This window comes from Strix aluco, chromosome 2 (genome assembly GCF_031877795.1).
Source record: "Strix aluco isolate bStrAlu1 chromosome 2, bStrAlu1.hap1, whole genome shotgun sequence".
Lineage (NCBI taxonomy): Eukaryota > Metazoa > Chordata > Aves > Strigiformes > Strigidae > Strix > Strix aluco.
Window position 1 is genome coordinate 46,442,258 of NC_133932.1, and position 27,010 is coordinate 46,469,267.

The following is a 27,010-nucleotide window of genomic DNA, read 5'->3' on the forward strand; positions in this document are numbered from 1 at the left end:
ACCTACTAAATGCAGAATAGTGGGTTTTTCTAGGGTTTTGTAAAAGCAGTCAATTAAATGTCTCATTGACATTTTATAAGGTTAGTGCATAATTTTTGTTGACAAAAGTTAGGCATTAACTAGTGCAGAATGATTTCCTCTTTGCAATTTTTCAATTTATTTGAATAAAAAAAAAGGTGTGCTTTTCTCAGCTTTAAATGAGAAAGTAACATAGACCACAAAAAAGTACAAAACAGCATTCTGTGCTGTTCTGTCATTCACAAAGTACCCAGTTATACAATCCTTACTGGGAAAAGTCAACATGCTGTTTAAAAAAGAACAAAAAAATTGTAGGTTTCTAAGGTGGTAAAAACTATGTAGAGAAGGCCAATTTTCATGGTGGCAGCATCTGTCCATGGGCCTGCACTGTTCAATACAGTAATAACCTGGAAAAGAGGATTCATAGCACAGCAGCAAAGTTTGCTGGCAGTACTAAACTAGTACTGCCCCCACTACTTATTTCCTTCACATGTATCATTCTGCATTTGTCTACACTGATTTCACCTGCCCTTTCTACCATTCAGAATTTCAGCACAGTACCTCAATCTCAGCTTTATGTATATACTGTTGGAGGCTCTGGCTTTGTCTACCACTGTGCAAGAGCATGTTGGATCATGCTATGCACTCAAGTGGAGAGTAAAAAAATGGAAAGTATGCTAGAAATCTGGAAGGGGTGAAGGAACAAAGCAAATCATGATCATGCTGCTTCTCCCTCTTTTGTACTGAGGCTGGATGAAGAGCAAGGTATCCAAGTATGTAGGGTTTGTCTAATGACAGCATTGTACACTCTTAGAACTGAACAATTACTTATTTTTCCATTATGGTCTCTGGAAGATGAAAACGTAGCAAGTGCCAGCTGCACAAGAAAAGCAGCACTTTGGATAACAAGGAACAGAGACTTAGAAGGATTGGATGGCATAATAAAAGAAGTAAAAACTCCAACGAATGTGAAATTTGAAAGGTTTCCTGAAAGATACGAAAGACTTCCATTTTAACTGGAATTAAGACAAAAGAACTTTGTTTCTGACGAGACAGAACTAACAATGTATCTCTGAAAAATGTACATATATTTTATCTGTGTCACCAGGACTTAATCTGTTAATTTAAGCATGTCCAGAGAGTGGATCAGGCACTCCTGTCATTGTGATAAAAGCACAGTGAGAAAGTATTAGATCAGTTCAAATAGTTAACTTCACCCTCACTCAATCTGAGAGCTTTATTCCTCTCTCTCCTGCTCCCAGCCACATGCCCTGTCTCTTGTTCTGACATTTGCTACACTCTGCGAGGCAGCTGAGGTCATTAATCCAGTGGAAAAATAGCCCAGCAAAAAGAGGGATAATTTTCTGCTGGAAAGTTCGTTGAGTTGTCACATGAGGGGGAATGGATGAGAGGAGGCACAAGGAAAGAGAAGAGCAGACAACAAACTAGACTATCAGTTCAGTTCCCTGTAACTTTACCTTGACTTCTAGTACCAGAATTAGATATTATGCTACTTCCAAGCTTCCTCACAACTTTGAGGACTCAGAGGCTGTTAGCACAGCTTCAAAAGCAGACGTCTGGGTGAAATTTCTGGCTTTTTCCACATGAGTACTTTTTACTTTGTCACTACAGAAACAGCAAGCTGCTTTCCTCCTCTCACACAGTTTTAGCTGGGTGTTATTTTAAACCTCAATATGTTTAAATAACAGCAGTTTAAAAACACGCAACCAAATCAGGATTTCATTTTCTCCTGTATTTGTGTGGAACACAGGGAGTGTAAAATGATAGTAGATGGTGATGCATATAGTAATGCTCAGAAAATACTGATATCAACCCCTTTGATTTGGTTGGAGGATTCATGTCTTATGTGAGAATTTAGGTTTGCTGTTGCAGAATACCAGCTAAGGCAATACAAGATGTAACGGGCAGGAAGTGAATCCAGATTTCCCCTAGTATGTTTGCTGCTGTCTTGCTTTTAACTCATTTTTGTTCTTGTGTACTGGAAGCAAAACAAGCCACCTCCATCACAGTAGACAATATAAAATGTAGTCTGCTACACAAATGCAACTTTTTAGTTATGGCACTGGCCTTGTCATTTGAATGTGTCTTTTTTCTGCTCCTCAAAATATTCACAAAATATGTTCACCTTATTTTAAGTGCTGATAAAAAGTAGCATTAGAATTCCAAAATAATGTACCACCCAACCACATCACTGTAGCTAAACCCACAGGAACCATTTTTCAACATTAGTGCCACGTAAAGAGAACAGCAGCCCAAGTACAATATAAACCATATGATTAATCTTCATTAAATCTTTCCAATCCTCTCTCTTCCTGAAGAGCTACAGTCCCTGTTATCATATTAATTTACAATGAATTTAGGACCCGATTTGCCTTTACCTCTCGTGTTTGAAAGCAGACAGCTTCTAGTGCAGCAAAGGCAATGTGTTTTTTATTTGTAAACTGAGTAAGGCCACAGATAATACTGTTGAAGAGAAAAAGAAAACCCAGTTAGGACACACTTCTTTTTACCAGACACACACCGTTACTTCAGAGCGAGGCCATCTAACTCAAAGCTCATGCAGTTCCATTGTATGAGGACTGCTTTTTAATATTGAAAGGCTTCTTTCTAGTTCATCTAAACTCTCTCATCCCTGTTTTCCTGACAAACATGCTTTCAGTGTCCAGTCAATACAATTGCCATATATTAAAATTTTATTGCTTGTCTGCATGCAGATGGGTGTGTATTCACCCATGCACACACGAACACACACATACACAAATTCCAGTCTTCCTTTAAGAAAATGCCTTTAAGAAAAGGCAATGTATGGCTGAAGCTGATTTCTCTTTTAAAAATAATATCACCTATCACTAAAATCTTAATAGATTCTCTAGTGCTTTCAGTTCTTAAGGAAAAGTCCAGCTGGGTCAGTGCTGTGCTCTAAATGCTTAAAGTTGTTTTCAGCTCTTTCCGATCATTAGTTGCATCTGCACCTTCACAGAGATTTTTGGATATGAAAATTCTGCTACATCTAACCATGAGTAAGATGAATTCTGTCAATGTACTCTGAACTGCAGAGCAAATAACCATAATTTTATTCTATTTCAACATCTAAGGAATAGTAGCATACTACACAGAAATGCTGCCGTATTTGGTGCTGGATACATGGAAGTTAAAAGATATTAAAGGACATTTTTAGTTGTTGCCATTCCAAAGATCAGCTTTTAACAGTTAAACAGTTAAGTACTATGATCTGAAAAAGTGCAAAATCATCTAACTCAAAGATTTTTTTCTTCCTTAAGTACAAAAAGCATCTAAATTCTAAAGATGCAAATACTCAAAACCTTGGGAGCTAGATATTATTTACGATTTCCTTTCTCACTTTAGGAAAGTTATTTTATATTTAAATTTGTTAGTTTCTATGACTCCCATAGCATGTTGTGATTCCAGCAACAGCAGACAAGCTCACAATAGCAGAAAAGACAAATAGAAGGTTATTGTTTGAACTAGTAGTTCTAACTAGTACCAGCTAGTTAAGTCTTAACAACCAGGAAAGAGAGGAGAAAAGAGTGTTCAATAGACTTGAAAGAAAGCTGGACACAAGGGGAAGGAGAGGGAGGAGAACTAGGGAGGAATAATTAAGTAGCCTGGATCATTTGAGATAGTGAATGCAGCAGCCATGAGAAACTGAGCTCAAAAAAACAAAGCAGTAAATTTTCCACTTTCTGCTTCTGTTGCCCGACAGTTCACAGGTATGCAGACCTCCTCTTTCTCTTTAGTGAGATGAAAATCCTTTCAAAACCAGAAATGAGTGAAGAAAAAAAGCTGGGCCCCGTAGTGGCAAGGATGATAGCACTATCTTGTACTTGTCCTCTAAAATGCACAACCTAGCCCAAATGATTCCCCTGTCCCCCCGCCCCCCTTTTTTTGGAGGGGTGGCAGGGGAGGAGGGTGAGTAGCAGAGCTAGCTAATCTTTCTTCTCCCACTAGCAGTTGCTGTTTTGAACAGGTTAAATATAAAAGAGAAACACAGTAGTTGCTTGAAGATACCACAGAGAATGATGTATCCAGACATATTAAAGGAACAAAAAGAACAATTTCACATACCTGGAAGGACTAGTGATAGTATCTGTAAAATCATTAAATCTCCCTGCAAATGCAGTGTTTAGTCAGATCCTTACCCCCTTGCACTGGGTTCCCAGTATGGTGCATACAGTCCTGAAAATGCTGGCACAAAGTAGCAGCCATAAGAAGTCCCCGCTTCCGCGGCCAGTTTTTCTAATGCACACACACAAACAGACTTCACTTAGCTTTTCACAACTGTACCAACACTTAAATATGACACTTAAAGGTGTTATTACCTAAACAGGGAAAATATTCAGAATATGTTAGGTAGCTACAAAAATAATCAATCCACATACAGTTAGAAAATACAACTAACTCTGGCACTCTGCTCCTCGTTAACTAGTTGTCCATTTGCAACAGCATGAATGGAAGATGGGGCATAGGGAGTTGCAGGAAATGTAAAATGAAAAATCAAAACCAAAACCCAAAATTGTGTACTCAATATTCTGACCTAGATTCTGTGAAGTTTTCAAAGGATGTCCTGTGGGTAAAGAATACAACCTTCAAAGCAGTCCAAAAAGTCACACTTTACTTGCATTTAAGTCAAGGCAAGCAAGTGAAACTGGATCAAGACCAAAGGGAGCTAAGAACTAAATTCCCATTAATTTCAAATGGATTTAGAGTCTAAATTCTCATCTTACGTATATAATCACAAGGCCAGCTACAAGGAAATCTGAAGTTTCTTAATATCCAAGTAATATCTTTGGATATCCGAACTCCCAAATATTAAAATATTAGTAATTTAAAAAATTACATTAAAATATCTAGAACTGCAAAAGAAGTAATGCTAATTTGCAGCTCCTTCCTCTAAGAAAGTATTTTTTTTCTGCTTTTGTAAATTTCTTCTGTTTGCATTGATCAGAACAGCTATCAATAGAGAAAAGAAGTAGGAAAACTTATTCAAAAAGTCTTTTTAAAATGGTACTTTCATACAGACTCCACTTAAAAAAGGAGTGAAGGGAGAAGGGTGGGCATGTTCAGGGAAACAGGAAGAGATGATGAAGTCCTACATGACTTTAACAACACTGACAAGATTAAACTTCTTGAAACTCACACCCTCCAAAGGTCTAGTCAAACTTGTGAAGCCAAGAGGTACTGTAGTGTTTCAACAGCTGGCTAATTCACGTGACAGAAGTTTATATTCTTCTGCATAATCTGCGAAGCTTTCTTACAGAAAAACAGACTGACATTTCAAGTTTTTGCTTAATCTTTGAAGTTTTATGTAAAATTTGAATTCTAAATTTTCCCACCCTTGAATAAGATATCAAATTATTAAAAATATGTAATGAATTGTTTTTTAATCCTAAATCTCAGTAAATCAGTCACTTTCAAACTGTTACACTTGCATGCTTCCTACATTTTCTCCTTTTGCAAAGTTTGATATATTCCTAGTTTCTATAATGTCACAAACCAGCTTGCTTCAGTTCAGCTCAAGCAGAAAACATCAGCTACCCAAATGCTAAAGGACTACCTTATTCTTAGCCAAAACAAATTACCATCGCTCACAATTCCTTTAAGAGGCAGCTTTGCAAACTGAGGCCCCTAACTCAATGAAGCCTTCTACATAAATTGTTGCCTATGTTGGTCCTCAGGTTCTCATGTTTATGACAGGAATGAATATGTAGGTTTAGGATCAAATATGCTCTGGCTTCTGTAACAGAGACTTAAAATACTCTTGGCTCTGGAAAATTCAATATTGTATGAAATGGGGAATTACACTGTTAGTATAGTATCTTCCTGAACATCTGCTTGCTAGGGAAACTATTAAAAAGTACAAGTTGCAATAGAACAAAGCTGACAAACGGTTTCAAAGACTGTATTGATATGCTGTATGAAATACATGTATCAATAAACAGTGCTTTCATGGATGCAAACCAAATTGTTCAAACACAGCAAAATATATGCATCTTCCAGCTTTTCTTTACTTGAATATTTTAGCCTTCATTCAACATTAGCAACATTAAGACATTGGAAAAGAAAACTTAAAAAACTAAACAGCTCCAAATTGTGAATACTCACCAACTTCCTGTGCAGTCTTAACGATACCAAGATTGTCCCTCAGCCAACGGACAACAGCACCAGCTATTGCAACAGATCCCTGAAGGAAACAAAACCACTGCAACATTAGGAGACAACAATTGGTAGCTTTGTGTTCCTTTTTACAAGACTGGAGAGGAGGGGTAGCTGCGGTCTCCAACTGCAAGCTTACGGTCACAGCATAAAGCACTCCCAAGAATGCTCACAACCAAACCACAAGTTTCTTGGAAGCTGGAGACTGCCATGTAAAAATGGCAGCCTGTTACATAGGCTCCATGTAGAAAAGGTGCATATTGCATGATTTTTGCCATGGAGGGGAGTTACCATGACATTTCCTAAGCAGTCTTCTTGCCACTCGAATTCAGGTCTTCTCCTGAATATATAGTTATGAGGTCCAGTAGCCTCAGCCTTCTTTTTCTGACAAATAAAGATTGTTATGCTTTGGTTTAAAAAAACAAGACTGATGATGTCTAGAGTCTAAATACAAATGCCCAGACAGACAGAAAATTTAGGCACTTGCATTTGCCAGCAAAATTGCTCTGCTGCCTCAGCAAACAACCTGGAATGGCCCCATCATATCATAGATGAATGGCATGGCTCCCATCTCACTCCAAAGTCCAAATGGACTTCTCTAGAAGACAGTCTCAAGCCTACTAGACTAAGCTTCAAGTAAAATGGGAGCAGCATTATATTTTCATTCAAAGCCATTGCTAGAAGCAGCAGGAGTGTTTTCCAACCAGCTAGCTACTACGGTTAGAAGATAGGGGTTTGATTAAAAGAAAAGGCTGAATCCACATTTTTTGCCTCTCTGGAAAGTGTCTTAACCAGCAGATTGTAGATAATTCTAGCATGGATACAGGAGAAAGGACACTTAATATCTTCTGTTGAAGCCATTCCTTTAGACAATATCATTAAAGACTTGGAGATGAGGAAGAAGCAAAATACACATGCATGTGTTTCAGCATGCAGAAGTATAAATCACTCTCAACACAGTTCCAGTTCTTGCTTTAAGAACACGGGTTAAAAATAAAACAAACCTTTCACACACTCACACAAAACAAAAATCCCGAAGTTTGCCAGAACATGGCAAATACAAGATCAACTTCCCTTAGGAACAAGGAAATGAACACAGCCTCCCACATTCTAATAGAGTACCGTAAGCCACAAACTATTCTCCCAGTGAAGAAAACCTTGTGTGTTGTCTTTGTCTGTTTCACATGGAAAACATAGGCTCTGTACAAAAGCTCAATAGCAGCAGAGAATTCAACATACATGTTTTGAGAATAACTACTAGATCAAGCCCACTAAGCAACATAGATGGAATCATTCTATTATTCCCGATGAAGCTTTGGTGCCAAATAGGTGCTCAGCTGATCTGTGCTTCAGAAACAGAGCTTTAGAACAATGAACCCTGAAGTTGAAGTAAAATTCAGTTTTCTACAGAATCTGGATGCCCTCAGAGTTGTGTGAGAACTGAGGAACCAAATTCTGGAAGTAGGCACCTAAGTCTCAGTAGGTAAAAAAGCTCAGTTGTTAGAGAATTCTTGTCCCAGAAATTTGATTCAGATTTTTAAAAGTTAGAAGTAAAATCCATTAGAATGAAATAAAAAAGATATTTTATTATGAGAGGATAACTGAAACACTAGCACTTTTTTCTCTCTTTTTAAAACCCAATTTTAGTATAAAAATTTTTGGTTTGTTTATTTATAACATTTATTTAAGATTTGAAAGACTACGTACTAGAAAAAATGTTTTAGCCATCATGCCCTGAAAATACAACTGATGCAACGTAGACATATTTTTATAAACTTACATGATATAGATTGGAAATAGGGGTAACGAAAACCACACATGAACCTTGAGGCACACAAGGTATAACACAAAGCTATTTTGATTTCCATGCAACTGAAGATAACATAAGGATACCAGAAAACAAGCAAACAAGAACACATATCACTACAAAGAAGAAGGAATTACTGGACTCACCTCTAGTGCATAACAAACAGGTTTGTCTCTGCCCAGTTTGTAAGCTATAGTGGTTAGAAGGCCATGCTGAGAAAACACAGACTAAATGGGGAAAGGAAAGAAAAGGTAAAGCATGAACACAGGCAGAAAATATTTAAATAAAAATATTCAAATGATAATAAATAAGAGACAAAACCTTCATTAAAAAAAAAAAAAAGAAATATGTAAAGTTTAAACAAAGTAAATTATCAGTCACTCTAAATAAATACCTAAGATAGAACCCTTAGATCACCGGTGTCAAATCTTATTTCCACAAGCTGCCTCATCTTTCCAGCCTTCTTATAGCAAAGAATTGGGGTTCTTTAGAAGAAGATGTGAATAAGAAGGAAGCCAAAGGTTTGCATTATTTATTCAACTACAACTACAAAGAAACAATGGGACAAAACAAAGGGAAGAAATAAAATAGCCCAAACAAGAAAAAAAGCATGTGGTTAAGTGATAACACTCAGCACTTCTGGGTGAGGTTAAGAAACATACAAGGAAAGAGCAAGAAACTTGCTATGAAAAGTTCTTTTTGGAAACTTAAGGAGCTAGGAAATGGAGTCTTACTGAAACACCTTGAACAAATTATTACTTTCTGTTCTTTCAGATTTCAGTATGTGGTTTTCCTTATCTCTAGCACAATAATTGTTTTAAGTTTATATTATTATATAAATATTACTATTCATAATAAGTTTAAGAAAGGCTAATATATAGTTGTACTCAAAAACTTATAAAGATTGTGAAAAAAAAAAGTGAACAACTGAAAAATGCAACTGACCTTCTGACCTGTATTGCACAGCAAGAAACATCCTGTTCCATACCTAGCATGAAAGCAAAGTAAAGTTAAAACCAGGGTGTTTAAAGGATAATCTGTTACTGCAGTTCATGAATCCATGATTCCCCTGTGGAGAATCAAGACACCACTTTTTGCCCCTTGAAAGTTATGTTACCATTAACTGATGATAAAACTATGCTCAAAAAGTTGATTTAAATGCAGCCTGCAGCTGAAAAATCTAGTCCCACACCTCTCTCTCTGGCTATTTCTTGTATAATACTTGATCAAGTAGCAGATATGGCTAAAAACTAAGTGTGAATTCCTCTTTGGTGGCAGTGTTTACCTACTTCAATTTAAGCTGATTATGAAAGCTACTTTATAAAATAAGTATTTCACAATATTAAATTCAAGCTTTTAAGGGGGAAAATTTAGGAAACTTTGTTCCTGTCACAAAGAAGAGGGTTTTCTTTAAACATACTCAGTTCAAAAATTTCTAAAAATGGCCTGTTTCTCATTTGAAGACCATATCACATATATGTGTGCATACACACATATATAAGGACACAACTTAATAAAAGGAGTACAAAATATTTATAATCCACCCTAACTTATTCTAAGACATGATGAGTTCCTTACCTTTTTAATACCCTGAAAATTAATAGCTTAAAATAGTATGGAGATAGTCTTCAGTTATGTTTGGAGAGAAAAAGGGTGAAGCAATAACACAAATAGGTTTAAAGAATCTCACTTTTGCTTTTTGGTTTAGCTGGGTTTTTTTCCAAAGGTCTCTTGTGTTATAAAAGTATTTGTTATAAAAATACCTTGTGACAATATTACTTAGAACCATGTTTGTTTTACTAAAATACAAGGCCACTAACCATTAAATTTGTGTATAAATATAAAAGATAAAGTGAAGGTTAATTAGCAACAAGTATAGATTAATGTGTGACTAAATCTGTGAAAGTCTCATACTGAGTATGTACCTACATGCTCAGTTAAGCACACGGTTGTAAATGGAACAGTAAGTCATTTAAGCAGAGAGCTTTTCCTCAAATGAATGTTTGATTACACCAGTTGCCTGATTTAACTGATCAGCTATTTTAAACAAGGGACACTAAGAGGCTGAGAAATAGAAAAAAAAACAAATGTAAAATTCTCCACACTGAGCTAGACACAGAAGCAAAACTAAGCACTGTAACTGAAATGAACCTTTCTCATCTAGCAATGCTGTGGCTTTTTTGCCATTCAAATCTATGCATTCGAATTCACACGGCCTGTATTTGTTTAACTTTAGGTCACAATTTAAATGATACTGCAATTGTTTTAATCTGTGTTTTGAAGAATTTTAAAATAAAAAACCTCCTGTCACACCGAGATATTTCCTCACAGTGACTTTGTTCCAAAATATACCTCACAAACCATGTAACTTTAATATCTTCACTATTTTATATAGAAGTCAGGACGCTCCTTACTTTGTAGGTCAACACAGTCTAAAGGTAGAGCTGGAGTTATGTGGTAACTACAAAAGCATTTGGCCGTTAGCTTGAAAGAGAACATAACACTAAATTCAAAACAGTGTGTTTATCATAGAACTTTCATGATAACTTACGTATTTTTTGCCTGTCCATCTTGAAAACACATTTGCCCAACAAGAGCAGCAGACTGGTCACCCAAGCACTGAAAAGAGAGACTTTTTTTTTTAGCAAATGTCTGCACATGAATCACATATTTAACTATAATCTATTAGGAGCATGCAGGCAATTCAAAATGAGGAAAAATCTGTAGTTGTCTGTAGAGACAATGTGTGCTTTTTACTACTCTTCCCTTTGTAAGAAGTGCAAATGAAATGTGTTGCTCTACTTACGGTGAACAATTAAAAGAAATAAAAATGAAAATTTACTATCTTTATGTATGTTTTACTGGAAAAAGCTGAGAATCTGCCCAACATTTCTGGATTATGTATATACTGAACTCCTTTTATACATAAAGCAGAGCTTGCTTCCCTTTTGTAATGTTACTCACTTACTTGGAGATCCTAAGTTTCCAACAGCACTACACATATGCATTAAAGCTGTCAGCTGTATTTCCACAGCCACATCTTAACTTAATAATGAAGAATCCAACTTCAAAACTTCAACTTCAAAAGTTTACTTCATGTTTAACATGAAGTAAAAAACCATCAACTTAATTTGCAGCAGGATTCACCCATCTTAAAGTTTTTTCCAGTGAAGATACGTTCATGCAGTATCAGGTTCTCATGCCAGAATCTGAGTTGAAGTAGGACTTACCCCAGAAATTGGTACACCTGTCAAAGCTCCAGATTTCTGATTCGCAAAAAGAGGAAGAAAAGCTCCAAATTAGTTTTCCATGACTACAATTCAAGGCAATGAAAAAGAAGCTAAACTTGTAATGCTCAAAGGAAAAAAAGAAGGGTCACATAAGCAACATGGTTCAGTTCAGGTGTACATTGGACTTCAGCTCAATGCAGCTCATGCCTAAACCACTAAAAAATAGAGAGCAGAAAATTTACAGTATACTTTATGTCGCTTCAACAGTTCTTAATTTTGTTGAAATCATAGTGTACAGAAAATTAGGTTCAGTGTAATCTGTGAAGTCAGTGTGAAGTGTAAAATGGTAAAGTGACTAGAAAAAAAATGTGAGTGTGATGACACACTAAGTAAGGACAGATGCCTCACTTTAAGATACAGCATTTTAAGTCTCATATAGAATTTCTTCCAAACACTACCATGTAGTTTTTCAGTTGCATTCTTGCAACAGGTATCGTAAGAAATACACATCCTGATAATTTTTACTTCTTTCTTTAAACTGTTTCTTTGTGCAATTGAGAAAATGCATTTTCAGTGAAGCCATGCAAGTGCATTTCCAATCTGAATCTTTTTTCTTTAATTCTCATTTTAATTAATTTGATTTAATAAATGCACTAAAAAAAAAGGCATGAAATGATGTTTAATAGAATGAATATTTGTAGACAGAACAGCCCCGCTTTTCTCATTTATAAAATGAGACAGCCAACATTTACTAGCCAGTAGCTGTATTTTCTACTTTGCTATAAAAACAAATACTCAACAGCCTGCAAATTAAGGCAAATGCATATGTTAAGATTACATTTTAGAAATAACTTTGGCATGAACTCTAATTGTAATATCTCAAATTCAGAGATACCTGCCAAATTTATTGGTCTAGAAAGTGTGCTTTTACTCATCTTAAACAAATGGAAATGCACAGCATCTGAACAGAATGGATAAGATATAGGTGGTCAGCCTAATAGAAGCCTCTACTCACCAGGCTAGGACAGATTTTCTACAGTCAGCAAAAGGAAGAAAAAGAAAAAAATGGAAGGAAAGGGGAAGAGAAACAAAGGTTCACATTTAAAGTGACCAGCTATTCTGTTTCAGTTGCCAGGTAGTATCTTTTCCATTTACCTCACTCATTCAGCTCAATACAACTCACTCTCATCCAACCTCCGCATTAATAAAAGTCAGCAATGTCTTCTAGTGGAATCTCCATTACCAGATTAGAAAAAATACTTACATTTCAGGCAAGTCAGAGTTACATTTTAAATAAAAATCTCATAACTTGTCTTAATTACTAAATGCCTGTATGTTCTTAGGGCAAACTACCAGGGAAAAGAATGCAAAATCACAACATCCAGTTTATTTGATTCTGAAACTAATAAATTAGATGCCACTGTATCAGAAGAGTTGGTGCTGCACCAAGTAAACTTGAAACCTCAGCCCCATGATAACAATTTTTTTTTACTCCTAAGTAATTTTTACTTTTATTTTGTTTCATTTCTAGATATATTTATATTTTATATTTACTTTATATTACATTTATATTTACATTATAAATATACAGTAAATAATATTTATACAAATTTATATTTTTATATATTTATATTTTATATTGATTTTATATGTTTTATTTTATATTTACTTTATATTTACTTCTAAGTAATATTCACAGCTGTACTGGAAACAGTGTGATTAAAAAGACATCACAGTATTCCAAAATATTTTTTACTAAGTGCTATGTAAATATACACAGCAAGAGAAGTTTATTTTTCAAAACGAAGGCAATCTAAGGTGTCACTTGTGATTTTCCAGTTCAGAGAAACTGACTAATCTTGCCTTCAGTTTTGGAAATAAGACATTACATGTCTTGTCCAGGCTTCTTAGATCATGAAGACTTCCATAGCAACTTTCATCTCTTCTTTTTAATTGTACAAGCTGTAAAAATATTGTGCTCTAATAACAGCAATCTAATTTTTTAATCTCCTCATTATACCTTGCATTCTGATGGGTAGTTTCTAAATCAGTAAGTAACTGTAATAAAAAAATCAAATATTTATGCTTATCAAAAACTTCTCCCATCTTGTTTTGGCTATTTGACACTTAAAAGAGAAAACAACAAATATTCAACTTCATATAATATTATACAGCAGTAGATAATGACATACTAATAAATCAAACAATATTGGTGTAGAAAAAGCCATTAGTCTTAATCTATCGACATCCTGTCAAATGTATATTGATATAGTTATATTTTTACAAGATCAACTTCACACACACACAAGAAAACATACCATCAAGCCATAAATCTCAGAGGAGCTTCGTACTTTTGGGAGTATTTCCACAGGAATATCAAAGAACCTGAACACGATAGAGAATAATTTATATATATGGTCAGTGATAAATCAGAGAGCATTTCACATTTATTTCTTAATTAAGTTTAAGCTGTAAAAGAAAAAAAAATTACAAAACGAACTTTGATTTCTAGGGTTTAATCCATCACTATGTGCTTTTCCACTTGTTACAGTATGTGACACTCAATTATGGAGTAAAATAGCATATATTTGAATATTTTGAAGACATATCCAACTCTTTCATGTGGGAAGTCATTCCTCTTCCAACAATATCTTTATAATGTTCTTGTTAATAAATTTAAATTTAAAATAGACACTCTATCATTGTAACTGCCTTACAAATTTGATTAAGGAATAAAGAAACTATTAAATATCATTGTTTCCATGAACTAGTCTTACACCTACAGAAAAAAATCTACTACATTTAATTAATCCAGTTACTTGCAATTTGGACATCTGGAGAAAATGAATTTTAATTACGAATGTTAACAGTAAATACAACAGTAACTACTGATCTTAGTCTAGATAAGAGATTCTTACTATTAAATGAGTTTATTCACACATCACTTACAGAATCTATCTAAATAACAGTATTACTGAAAAACTGAGCTTACTGGCAGAGCTCAGGATCCCATTCCAAGGAATGAATGTTGAACAACATTGTCCTACTGGCATTGGTTACATCTGTACAGTGAACGCCTCCATTCTTTCCCCCTGTCAAACTCTGAATAAAAAAAATATCAACAGTATTCACCAAGAAAAGGTTTACTTCAATGAATCACAAAAAATTGTCTAAATTCACAAAGCTTTCATCTTGGGACTGGGAACTCTGATATTTCTGCAACAACTAAAAGAGACAGACCTGTTATAGTGGAACAAAGGCATGAGAGAGGTAATAAGGGTACAGCAGTACCTCCTGGATTCTTATATCGCAAACGTGGCTAATACACCATTCTAAAGCCCAAGATTTTTCCAAAATTTTTCAAAATTTGACAGCAACATATAAGCATCTACAAAAAACCCACAGTGATACAGGGACAGTAGAAGTTCATTTCGTAAGGAACTTTAAAGGAATTTCTTTAGTGGCTTATATTAACATCACTGTGTGATCAGTGGGCATCATGTGTCCCAGTACTTTGCACAGGAATTTGCAGGATATGGAAATTCATTTTAAAAAGAGTAATAATAAACTCACAAATACATACCCATATAAGCCATGAATCAATAGTCCCAAACATAGCTCTTCCATCATCAACTGCTTGCCTAATCTCTTCCACGTTATCCAAAAGCCATCGAAGTTTCACTGCACTAAAGTAAGTGCTAAGTGGAAGACCAGTCCTAAACTGTAAAAAAAAAATCATGCAAGAATCTTTTCCATGAATACTGTAGTTATATGTAAAAATGGTGATGGTAACTGAAAAACTGAAGACTGAAAACATAAAGAAATTACACAAACTTGTTATTTAAATAAGTACTAAGCATGCAATACACAAGTCTGAAAACATCAAGAACAAATGACCAGTGCATTAATGGACAAACATCAAAGCAGATCTAAATGCAGTTCAAAGACCATATATGTGGACATAGTTGTTTGCAGAAGTCCTGTCTTATCTAGGACATCTCCATATGACTAGACAGCAAGTAATGACAACAAAAATGAGCCGCACAACACAGAAAAGATGGAATTTGTATTCTACTAAAACTTAAAAATCAAATAAGTTTATATGCTTTTTGACATCTGTTTTCTGCCTATAGGAAAACATATAATATGTAAAATATATAATATTTATACAATCAATCAAGGAAAATACAAATCAAAGAATTACGAAACGTTTTTGCAAGCATTTATTTTCCAAATTGTTATATATATACTCATATTAAAAAAAAGAATTAATTTGCTCTTTGTAAACTATCTTCCCAGTCTCAGATTGGTTGCAATCAATTTCAGTATTAAGGAATAAGATGAGAAAGGATAATATACTTCACATCAATAAATTATTTTCCAAAGAGTTTTTCTCTACTTGCTCTTAATTTTTGTGTGTGATGTTTACTTATCATTGGATAGGTAGCACGTGATTTAAGTCTCACTAACGGTTACTCATTTAACTTCTCTGGTGAGATATATGAAGAGTGTTAAACACTTATTTTCAGGAAAATAAACATTTTCCAGTCTCAGATCAGTGTATAGTATTATGCACATTTTTTATGACAAGCTAAGAAAGGACTAGAAGCTACAGCTGACTTACTTTGTTTTAGTGAATTTTAAGCACACATCTCTAAAACATTATATACTGTAGCAATAACTATTTAAATGTTCTGGAATATCTCTTACCTTAAAAAAGGATTTGTTTTTTCCTGGAATTCTTTTAAGAAGCCGTTCAACTGTTGACTGGGTTCTCAGGTCAAGCCACACTAAAAACATGAATAAAATTAACGGATCAACTGATTTAATACACAAAAAGTGACATGTACAAGTTTCTTCTACAAAACTAGAGCTCTTGCCAGTAAATTCCTGTCTTTATTTTCAGCCTTTCATGTAGCTGAAAGAATACTGTATTGCTGGTGTATTTTAAATGCACTGTTGCAAAAATTAGAAATGGTTAAACTCATTTGATTTAGAGAAACAAACAATTTGAGAAATCAAACATGATTTTCCATATAATAGGTTATACACTTTTCTCTATCAGAGCATAAGCAAATGACTAATACTACTTTGTTTATAGCAGATGACTCATTAAACTAAGGGGTTAGAACAAATCACAAGTTGATTATTTACTATTCCGATGAAAACTTTGAACTAAAGTGCTATGTCAGAGTTATCAAAGTACAGCTAGGCTTAAGATAAAGCTGTTTTTTCAGTGATACTATGGTGAACTAAATCTGGCACTTGACATGGCCTAAGAGAGCAAATCTAGACAATTACCATTTCTCAGATGACATAATGTGAAAAGCTAACATAAATTAAAAATAAAACTCCAAATCAGTAAGTATGCATTAAACCTACTTAACACGGTTTTCCTTTAAAGTTAAATCAAAAGCATCCTGAAAACTGAGTGAGCTCCTTCATTTATAAGGAAGTGATTGGGCGTAAATCAGAGCTTCATTACATGCCAGGGATATACAAAACCCCTCAGGAACGGTGTTTTTTGTTAAAAGCCCATAAAGTGATTTATTAACTATTAAGTAATAATTTTTATGTAATAGGGTTTTTTAATTGCACTGGTGTATACAAACACACAGCTTATGACACAGATATCAAAAAATCAACGAAGTTAGTAGGCTAGGCCACAATAAGATCTGCACAGGAAACTAGTAAAGCATTTTTCTATAACAGGCTCATTTTATAATATTACATATTCAGAAAGTATAGTAGTTACCAATAGCATTATAAAGAGGTTCTCCAGTTGTCTTGTCCCAAACCACTGTTGTTTCTCTCTGATTGCTGACTCCAATGGCTTCAGGACAAAATAGAAAGAAGTATCCTTTTCAGAAGGTTTGTTTTCCCCTTTTTGAGGGGGAGGGATGGAGGGGAGAGGTAGAGAGGAGGGAGGAACAGGTAAGGAGAAAAGGAAAGTAAATGGGAAATAAAAAGCTTCCAAATATTTCATGTTATAATCTAGAAATATTACTTTAAACACTCATCATTCAGCTTTTGCTGCTTAACCTATGTGCTCGAGAACTCTCTTATTTTTTTTCGGCCACAAACCGAGACAGCCAACAACAGACAGGGAAACTAGCTTTTCCCAGTAAGTCCTAATTTAAATTTCGGAATTTCTTCATTCATCACTTGTCTCTCTGATTTTGCAAGATTAGGTTAAGTATACCTTGTAGATTCTGCATTGCTAATATACACGACAGACTTATTTTCTTATTATTCCTCCCAAACAAACTGCTCTCAATTCCAATTTAACATTTTCTTTGAGCACATGCTGCCACCTTTCTATTTACTGACTTTAAAACTAGAGAATCTGACTTGCTCAACCATGAGTATGTTAAAGCCCTCAGTTACCCTTAAGTACTAGGAATACCTTTTATGTTAGTGATGTCTATGTTCAGCTGTTGCAGTTTCTCACAGGTCCTTTCCACACATTCATGGACAGACTTTAATATTTCCTTTGGATCTTGTTCCACCCATCTTTAACAAACAGTAAACACCAGTTAATAAAAAGGCAAAAAATTGCATTTAGGGAATAAAAGAAATTCTAGTCTGAAAAAACAGCTGAACATTTTGACACAATCATAACTACAAAGTGTGTTTTACATATCTAGAAAAAGTGTAAGGAATTTCAAAACCTTTTTAAACAGTAAACTGTATTTTCACAACAAAACCAACTGCAGAAAACAAAGATTTTTTTGTTTTGTTTTATTCTACACAGAGGGCTTTGGCAGCAAATGGTAGGTCAGTTAAGAACACACAAAAAAAACACCTTAGAGAACAAACTAAGCAATTTCTATGGACTAAGCTGAAGACTATGCTTAAATTATAAAAATGACCAGCTTTACCACTTTAAATAAGACTTGAAGTTTTGTTCAAACTTTTTATTTTAAAGTTTAAACTTTAAATATGTTAATGAGTGGTCAAAGTAAAACACTAAGTATTTTCAGATTACGTAACTCAGAGCACATACTGGACACCCAATGTCAGGTTTTTAATGCCATTTTTCCCGCCACACAGTCTGTTATAGCAGATACTATGTTCTTAATAAATATGAATCAACTTCAGTTTTCACTGTTCATAAATAAAAATACGTAAGCTCTATCAAAATGTACACAAATAAAAAACCACAGAAAATTCATACCCTTCTTTAGGGAATTTCTGCTGTATCTCAACTTGATGGTGACTCAGGAGCTCTGCTGTTTTCGCATTAAAAACCTGCAAATAAATTACACAGTGGAATCTTCCATGAACACAGAAGTTAAACAACAATAAATTAACATTTATTCTTTTGAACAAATACAGTGCCGTGATAACTGATAGTAATTTTTTAGCATCAACCCAAATATCCATGTAATCTGGGTTCAGATATATGAATTTTTGTAATTAAGGTAAGCAAATAATATATTGGTAAGCTTTACTGTCATTATAGCTGCTTTTTTTCCTTGATGGATTGGGAAAGATCCACATTTTTTCTCGTGGATGTTGTAGAAATTAAACTAATGATGCATTTTAGAATGTATCTCTCAGCAAAATACCCACTGCTAGTCATAATACCATTTCTTTAGTTCCTGCTCTGATAACTCTAGTACCAGAACTATGTTTTTTCTTGGGTTAGCTCACCTTTAGGAAGAGTGATTTTAAGAGACAGACAATCACATGTAGTTTAGAAATCACAGAAGGGACCAAACTGTGAAGAATGTAAAAGCACCTAGGCAGAACCCAGTTTGTTTCAAAACAAACTACAAATACAGAGCTCATGAACAATCTGACAAGGAAAGAATGTCACTGCAGCAATACAATACATTAAAAAAAAGAACGTGCATAAAAGTGACTTAGATTTGGATATACTACAACAAAAACCAGCAGACCAGAGAATCCTATACTAATGGTTATTCTTAAGGAATCACAAGTTAAGAGGCTCTGCCTTGCAGTAGTAGAAGCTCAGCTAGAATACACAACAATCTTCATCAACCATCAGTGGTCTGTTTCCAAAAGTAATCTACTGTGGCCAAGCTAAGACGACACCCAGTAAAACATCCAATTTAGTTATACAATGAGTAAACCAGTGTAACTGACTGGGCAATGATGACGTTCCTGTGAAAATAGCTCATTCTCACTAGCACTATGCAGAATCTTTCACCTGAAGAACATTCAGGGACCTAGAAAGTGAAATCTAACTTGGGTGAACTGCAGAACATGCCAGTAGGACACCATCCTATCTTTTCATGGCAAGCAGAGGAGGGAAAGATTTAGAAGCCACTCTTGCGCTAAGGGTACAAAATTCAGTTATACCCATCCACTCTCTAGGATACAACTGAATGTTTTCTAGGCTTCCTTGGTAATGCTCTCTTCTCGTTCCACAAATTTTAGGAATTTCTCTTAAAGCTTTTAATCCATAAACTCTTGATTTCATTTACAGTTTACTCTGAAAATATTAGAACAATTCTGACAAAGAGCAGATGAATTTCTGATTCTCCAGTTTCTTTGAAATCTTAAAGTATATCTTTAGAGTGAAACTCTGAAGTTAGAAACATTCAAGTTATATATTAGAATCATAGAAAAATTCAGGCTGAAAGGGACCTTGAGAGATCTCTAGTACAACCCCCTGCTCAAAGAGCAGAGTCAGCTATGAGATTAGACCAGGTTGCTCAAGGGCTTTTGGTAGGCAGGTCTTGAAAACCTCCAAGGATAGAAACAGCACAACTTCTCTGGAAAACACTAAAAGCTAATTTTTCCCTTCCACTGCCCAGAAAAGAAGTCTTAAAAAGGTACATGTTTGTCCTTTTCTCTTATCAGTTGAAAAGATTACATACAAAAAGCACCACTGTATTCTTTTTACCATATTTACTTATCTGTGTTTCACTTACCAGCTCAGGCTTGACATGAAGCTATCCTAATGAAAGGGCAAGCCCTGCCAGTACTACATGTTTGGAAGGAACTAATATAATGGGATAAGGGTCTTAAAACACAGTGCAACACAGTTAATAGGAGGCATAGTTTTGCATGTATGCAGAAAGATTTTTTTTACTCGAAATTGCCTTTCTGCCAAAATCACAGGAACATTTACCAAGTTTTTATAATATAGATAGAAAGATAGAAGACTTTTTATTGAACTCGTATGTATCTGACCTACTAACAATGTTAAACATAATTCGGTAATCATTCGCCGTTAATCATTCAGTATTCCTGGAAACAGAAAGCAGTGCATAAGGATTCCTACTGTTAGCAGGAAACAAATACAAATTCAATTAGACAAGGTCATTCACTGAACCTGGAGTGTGTGACCCGCAGATAATAAAGAGTGAAGCTCTAGCACAGCAAGGCTTTTTGTCTCCTTCTAAGCAAGCTGTTCTAACATCAATAAATTCTCAACAGAAGCAATAACACTACAAATGCATAGATTTTTCATGCCCATAGAGAAGAACTAGGTAAACATGCTCTCTTAATCCATCACACACAAAACCACAAGCTTCTGACATCCTCAACAAAAGCAGCAGACACTCCCTGTACCTCAGGGCAAGGGATTAAAAAGTTTCCCCGAGAACAATACCATGTTTTACAGTGATAAATAGAATTCCGATACATGAAAGGATGCCAAACATGAGTCGTTACAAATGGGACCTCCTCTCCTTCCCTGCCTGTGCCCCCCTCCCCCCACGCTCCCCCCCCCCCCCCAAAAAAAACCCTGTTGTCAAAAAAAATCCCAAAATTGTCCTTATTTCTGATAGTGGTGAGAGACAGAAATAGGTGAATAAGTATGAGTAATTCAGATAAGTCAATACATTCCTGTTGAAACAGGTTTGAAGTATATTTCTGCCACTGGTTTCCTTCCTTTCGTAAGAATTGGTTCCAGTTTAAGAGACTGATCTCTCACTTGTTGTAGGAGGGCAAAAAAAAAAGTCAAAGTCAGTTTTGCCCTAATTGTATCAGCAGTACTCACAAAAGAATTGTCTAGGCTATTTGGACACATAGAGCTATCTTTAATAGAGATGATTTGATGAAAGACAGTGAAAACCACCAGATATATGCTGAATTCTCTGGTGAGAGATTAAAGAAAAACTAACACTCTCCTTCTACTCCCAATAAATTACCATACAAAGAAGTATAGCTTGAGCCTTGAACCTCAGAGTGAAGAAGAGAAGAAAGACCTACTTGGCTATGCTGTATGTAAGCAAGCAGACAAGCACAAGGGCTGATCACTTAATTCAAGTTCTTTATAGGGTCTCTAATATAATACATGACATCATATGAAGGGGGTGCAAACAGTTGCATGGTATTACCTTGAGTATCATCTTAGTGGAAAAGAATTCAGATTGATCAGTTGTAACAATTTTCAAACAATGAAAAGAAATATAAGACAGAAACATGAGGCTCATGGAAGTGTTGCAAGAAGCCGCACAGCTGAAAAGACAACAGTGAAAACATAGAATTTAGAGGTAACTTTTCATGTCTCTCAAGCTTTCTCATGTAACTCTGCCTGCAGAAGCGCTACTTCTGCTAGACTATGCTGTATCTGCATGAGTTCCTGTTAAGCTGGAAGAGCTATGGTTTGCAGGCAAACAAGCTCAGAGCTGGAGTTCTGAAATTGCATGGAGATCAACCCAACTCAGGGAAGAATGACAGATGAACAATAATTCCACCTTTAGCATTTAACTAGGATTAGCAGGCAGACAGAATTTATGAATAAGCACAGTTTAACAAGTCTCCTAGACATTATCTTGCTTGGAAGGCTCTCAACGAACAGACCTCCCTCCCCCCTCAAGGAGGTGCTTATGATTGTGGGAATAAAAAGCAAAACTACAACAGATTTTAAGTGATAAAAGCTAAGAGTTAGGGAAAAATTAAAGTATTTGCAATTTTTTTTAACCCTTCCTGTTAGCTATAAAAATCAAGTTTTGCTTTCTCTCAAAAGGTGATTACTTCAGTAGATGGGTGAAATGGATTCCCCTCTGAAGGGTAAGCTCAATGGGTACTAAGTTTTCCTACCTAAAACCAGGTGGGTTTTTACTGAAAAGAATGGTTACAGTCTGATATAGTTTTATTTGCTTGTTTCTTCTGGAAATGAAGTAAAGGAAGAAAGAAATATTCCACTGAGTTGGAAAAAAAATTGTCTGTGGCTGACTGAGAAACCTAGAACTTGAAGTACTGTTTGTGTACTTCACTGTGCCTGCACTTCACTGAATGTCTATTCTTGCTGTTCCTGGATAAAGTGCTGAAAGACTTTACCCAGCAAACACCTTTTGAGAGATCAGGCAGTGGTGCAGCTGGCTGTTAGCTCGTGATGCCAAGAGTTTTAGCAAAAGAAGTTAATTGATTTTTATTATATGATTCTTGAATAAAGTGGAACATAAGAGATGAAAGTATTTGATGAAAATATTTAGCAAAACATCTAGACCAGAATTTAGTCATCTGGGTATACTTGTTTAGCCTACTGACTTTATTTTCCTGCTCGATATCTTTAAGAAAATAAGCCTTAAGCAATTGCACTAGTATTCAAAGCACTGTGCTCTCCCTGGTAACTCTGAATCTGTTATCCAGATTCGACCCAATTTAACAGAAAAGTTGAGATCTCAAAAACAATTATTTTGCAAAAGCAAGCAGCCTAGCAAAGAAAAGATCCAAATTAGGGTGTCCCTGGAGGGTAAAACTACAGCATAAGCTACAACTGACGTGTATCATGTGTGAGAGGCAAGTATAAATAAGGAGTGACAGTAACAGAAATGGACCTAAGTTCTGGTGCTTCTTTATCAGCTATGCTCATACAGCCTCATTCACATAAGCAGGAGACTCTCTCAACACTTGTGTCCATACGCAAAATAACTAATTCTGGAAGGAATCCCTGGAGGTTGCCTAGCAAAACCCACTGCCTAGGTAAGCTTAAATTTAAAGTTAGAGCAGGTTGTTCAGGGCCTTTTCTAGTCAGGTGCTGAGTATCTGTAAGGATGGAAATTCCACAGGCTTTCTGGGCCCCTGATCCAGAGCCCCTCACAGTGAAACATTTCTTCCTTACATCTATTTGAAATTCCCTTGCTGCAACTTGTGTTCACTGCCTGTTGTCTTTTTCCATGCACGTCTGAGGAAAAGCTGGCTCTTGTCTTCTTTACAAACTAGATAGTTGAAGACCCCCCCTTACAGACTTTCTTATGATGAACCAACCCTGATCTCCCAACCTCTCCCTGCATGCCCTATGCTGCACCACAGTGATCATGTCAGTGACCCTCTGCTGGATGAAATCCAGTTCTTCAGACTCTCTCTTCCTCTGGGGGGATCAAAACCAAACACAGTATTCTGGATGCTGCCTCCTAAGTGCCACACAGATGGCAATAATTACTTCCTTTGATCCGTAGTCTGCACTTTGCTTAATGTGGTTAATCTTCACCACCACAAGGACACACTGCTCATTTGTATTCAACTTGCTGTCCAGCAGGAATCAGGGTCCTTTTTCACCAAGCTGCTTCTTAGCCTTCTGTCCCAAGTACTAAACTTCGTTGAACTTCATGAAGCTTCTGCAAGGCCCCTTCTCCAACTGGAATTCCAGTCAACTCCTCCCCTTGGTCTGTGGTCATCTGCAAACTTGAAAGGACTTCCAACACATCCTCCAGGCTGCTGATGAAAATACTAAGGGGTATTAGCCCTCACTACTGACTGCTGGGGAACACCGCTTGTAAATTGGCCACCTGTAACCGTAAATTTAAGACTCTGAACTGTTGACACTACCCTTTAGCCCCAAAGGGCCACCCAGTTTTGCACCCAGGCATCTTTAACCTGGTCAAAATTGTATGTCTTCCGTCTTGAAAAAGTAGGTAACAGTTGCACTGTACTAGCGAATAGACATGTGCAAAGAAACTAATTTGATTTTGACTGGTGACTTGGTGAAAGTGAAGAGTGTTGGAAGCACCAGAGGAAAAAAGAACATAGACAGATCAGTGAGAAATGCAGGCAAAACTACTATGACAGTAAAAGATCGAGAGGTAAGAGAGGCAAGGAAACAGGCAAAAAGAACACCACATTACATTTTAGCTTTAAATATTTCAAAGCAAAGCGTCTCTTCTAACTGCAGCAATCTCTTTCCAGCACAGAATTCTCCAGATATGTGTGTTATTATCTGCATGACTGATCCAGCTTGTAGCACATCCCTGCACACTTCACTCTCTTCTTCCCCACTACCCCGTGTTCTGATTTAATTCAGTGACGATGTATCTTTTTTGCTTGGATCCACGTAACTTTATTATAATACCTTGATTGCACTGCCAAGTTTAAGACAATGCTGTATTTTGAAATGAATTTAGATAAACTGAGATGGATAATAGAAGAACTGAAAAGAGTGACAAACACAATACACTTTAAAAACATTAAGGGAAGAATTATGGCCTCTTATTTATTTGTGTGAGCACCTCAATCCTCAGAGGAAACATACCTCATGTAGACAGAAAAAAACCCCGACTGTATACAAACCATTGATGAACAAAGAAATTCCTTGTTAAAAGAACTTGTAAAAATACTTGCGAATAGAGCTTGAGTATAAATTTAAAGCTTGTAGTGTCTCTTTTAATTCTGCTATTGTTATCCTTTTAGGCTAAGAAAAAAGTTAAGTCAGCATACACATAAAGCAGATCGAATTTATCTTCAGGTGTTACAAGGAACTTTTCCAAATTCTTTTCCAAAAAGGACTCCTGTCTGGTATTCAAGATAGTCTGCTGGTGTCATCTGTCAGTTTGAAGTTTCTTTCCACCCCCAGATCATTTGACAATCCCATGAAGGTCATGATATTGAGTAATAATGGTAACACAGGTCAAGAAGATATTCTAGTCTCCTGCTTCATGAAAGAAAATTCCACGAGGGAAGCATTAAAAAAAAAAAAAAAAGAAAAAAAGCAAGGGCAAGTCAAAACATTCATCTTCACAGTTCAACACTGTGCACGCTTGATAGCATTCTGTATCTAGTCATTATCTCTATTCTACTTCCACGGTGGAAATTAGCACTGGGATCTAAGTCAAATTGCCATGACTTACTAAGTAGGCGCCAGGACATTTGTAGAGATTTGGAAGCAGGAAGTTTATATAGTAAGTTTCATATATAACAACATCATTAGTTACTGTTTATTGCATAATACGGAAATAACTAGACCCTTAAACTAAAAGTCTTATGTGTTTATCTATATATGATTATTAATCATCTCATTAAATAAATTGTCTTCCTACGGTGTTTAAACAGGCCCATCTTTCGTATGGTGTACAAGTTCCGTCCCCTGCACACCTACAGTGCACAGGAGGCACCGACACTGGCACTGTAGCATCCGGAACCGCAGCCGTCACTCCCGACAGGCCCAAGTCGTCTTTAGAGGGGAACCCAGCAGAGGCGCTGCATTGTCTGAACAGCGGGTAACCGCAGTCACTGGACTCACGGGGATCTGTTTCTCCAGTGCATGAGCACCACGTCCATTTGATTTCGTACAGGGCGAGATACTCGACAGATTTAAAACACAGCCAGCTCGAAGCAGCAGGATTTTGCCGCCCGCTCAAGCCGCAGCCAGCAGCGCTGGCCCCCGGCTCGCTCCAGGGCCGGGCGGGCACTGCCGGCACCGCGGCCCGGCCCGCTCCCCGCCGTTCTCTGCGGGACGGGCAGCGCTGCTAGTCCCGCAGAGCGGCAGGAAGGCGACGGCGGTCCTGATGGCCGGGGCACACCGCCGGCCGGCGGCCCCGGCACCCCCGCGCCCACCGGCGCCCGCTTCCCCCCGCGGCGCGGCAGCCCCGGCCCGCCGGGGAGCAGAGAGGTGCCGGCCCAGGGCAGGAGCCGCAAGCCGGGGCAGCAGCAGCACGGCCCTGCGCGGCCCGCTCCCCCTGCCCTTCCCCAAGGGCGCAGCGGGGACCGGAGGGACCCCGCGAGGATGCGGCAGAGGGGAGGAGCGGAAGCGGCGGCTCCCTCAGGCCGCGGGGCCGCCGCCTGCCCCCGCACGCCCCAGCGCCCGGGGCCGCCCCAAGCCCGCGACGTGCTCACCAGGAAGCGAGTGGAGCTGGTGCCCTGGTCGATGGAGCCCACCAGCGGCCCCAGCACCATCCGGTCCGACGCGGCCATGAGCCCCGCTCGGCCGCCCCCCGGGGCCCCGCAGCGATCCCGCAGCCGGCGGGGAACGGCCGCGCGCCGACGCTGCCCGGGCAGCTGGCGGGCAGCGGCGCGTGGCGGCCGGGGTGAAGCCGGCGGGGCGGGGCGGGGCGGGGGCGGGGCGGGGGGCGCTGCCGCTCGCTTTGTCGCGCCGCAGCCAACCCGCGCTCGGGGCGCGGCGGGGGCGGGGGGCGGGGCCGGGCCGGGGCGCGCAGGAAGTGGGCCGGCGGCGGGGGGTGTGGTGTCAGGGGACGGGCCGCGCGCAGCGCCCGCGCCCGCCCGCCCACCGCGAGGGAGCCGCGGAGCGCGGGGCGGGCGCGGGAGGGCGGAGGCGGTGCGTGAGGGGGCGCCGCGCGGCGTGGCGAGGCGAGGGCCTTCGGAGCGCCGTGCGGGGCTCCCGGGAGAGCCTGCTGGGCGAGCTCCCGGCGCCCTAGCCTTTGTGCCCCGCGGCCCCGGTCCTCCGGGCGAAACCTGTTTCGCTTGTAATCGGAAAGAAAGCCCTCGCGGGCCCGGCCGGCTGTCCGGGTGTGGCCGGCGGCGCTGCCGCTCCAAGGCGGGATCCAGCCGCGGAGGGTGAGCGCTCCGGAGGCGCCGCGCCGCGATGGAAATTTTCCATCGAGAG

The 27,010-nt window shown here is 37.9% G+C and overlaps 1 protein-coding gene across 4 annotated transcripts in view; it reads right to left on the bottom strand.

Annotated features, from left to right (window-relative positions):
- The window catches only part of GK (glycerol kinase), a 38,559-nt gene extending 12,082 nt beyond the window's left edge, over window positions 1–26,477 (bottom strand). For 2 of the 4 annotated variants that reach the window (XM_074814611.1, XM_074814607.1), the window contains exons 1-16: window positions 26,284–26,477; window positions 18,428–18,501; window positions 17,657–17,763; window positions 17,006–17,083; window positions 15,961–16,040; window positions 14,834–14,971; window positions 14,243–14,352; window positions 13,569–13,635; window positions 12,266–12,283; window positions 11,251–11,286; window positions 10,572–10,639; window positions 8,966–9,008; window positions 8,167–8,247; window positions 6,163–6,241; window positions 4,200–4,296; window positions 2,418–2,502 (exon numbers count right to left, since the gene is read on the bottom strand). In XM_074814611.1, the coding sequence (XP_074670712.1) occupies window positions 2,418–2,502; window positions 4,200–4,296; window positions 6,163–6,241; window positions 8,167–8,247; window positions 8,966–9,008; window positions 10,572–10,639; window positions 11,251–11,286; window positions 12,266–12,283; window positions 13,569–13,635; window positions 14,243–14,352; window positions 14,834–14,971; window positions 15,961–16,040; window positions 17,006–17,083; window positions 17,657–17,763; window positions 18,428–18,501; window positions 26,284–26,361 (1,239 nt within the window). In that variant the 5' untranslated portion in view covers window positions 26,362–26,477. The remainder of the gene's footprint in view (window positions 1–2,417; window positions 2,503–4,199; window positions 4,297–6,162; window positions 6,242–8,166; window positions 8,248–8,965; window positions 9,009–10,571; window positions 10,640–11,250; window positions 11,287–12,265; window positions 12,284–13,568; window positions 13,636–14,242; window positions 14,353–14,833; window positions 14,972–15,960; window positions 16,041–17,005; window positions 17,084–17,656; window positions 17,764–18,427; window positions 18,502–26,283) is intronic. The other 2 variants (XM_074814608.1, XM_074814610.1) reach the window with 1 other exon arrangement.
- Window positions 26,478–27,010: the final 533 nt, after the last annotated feature.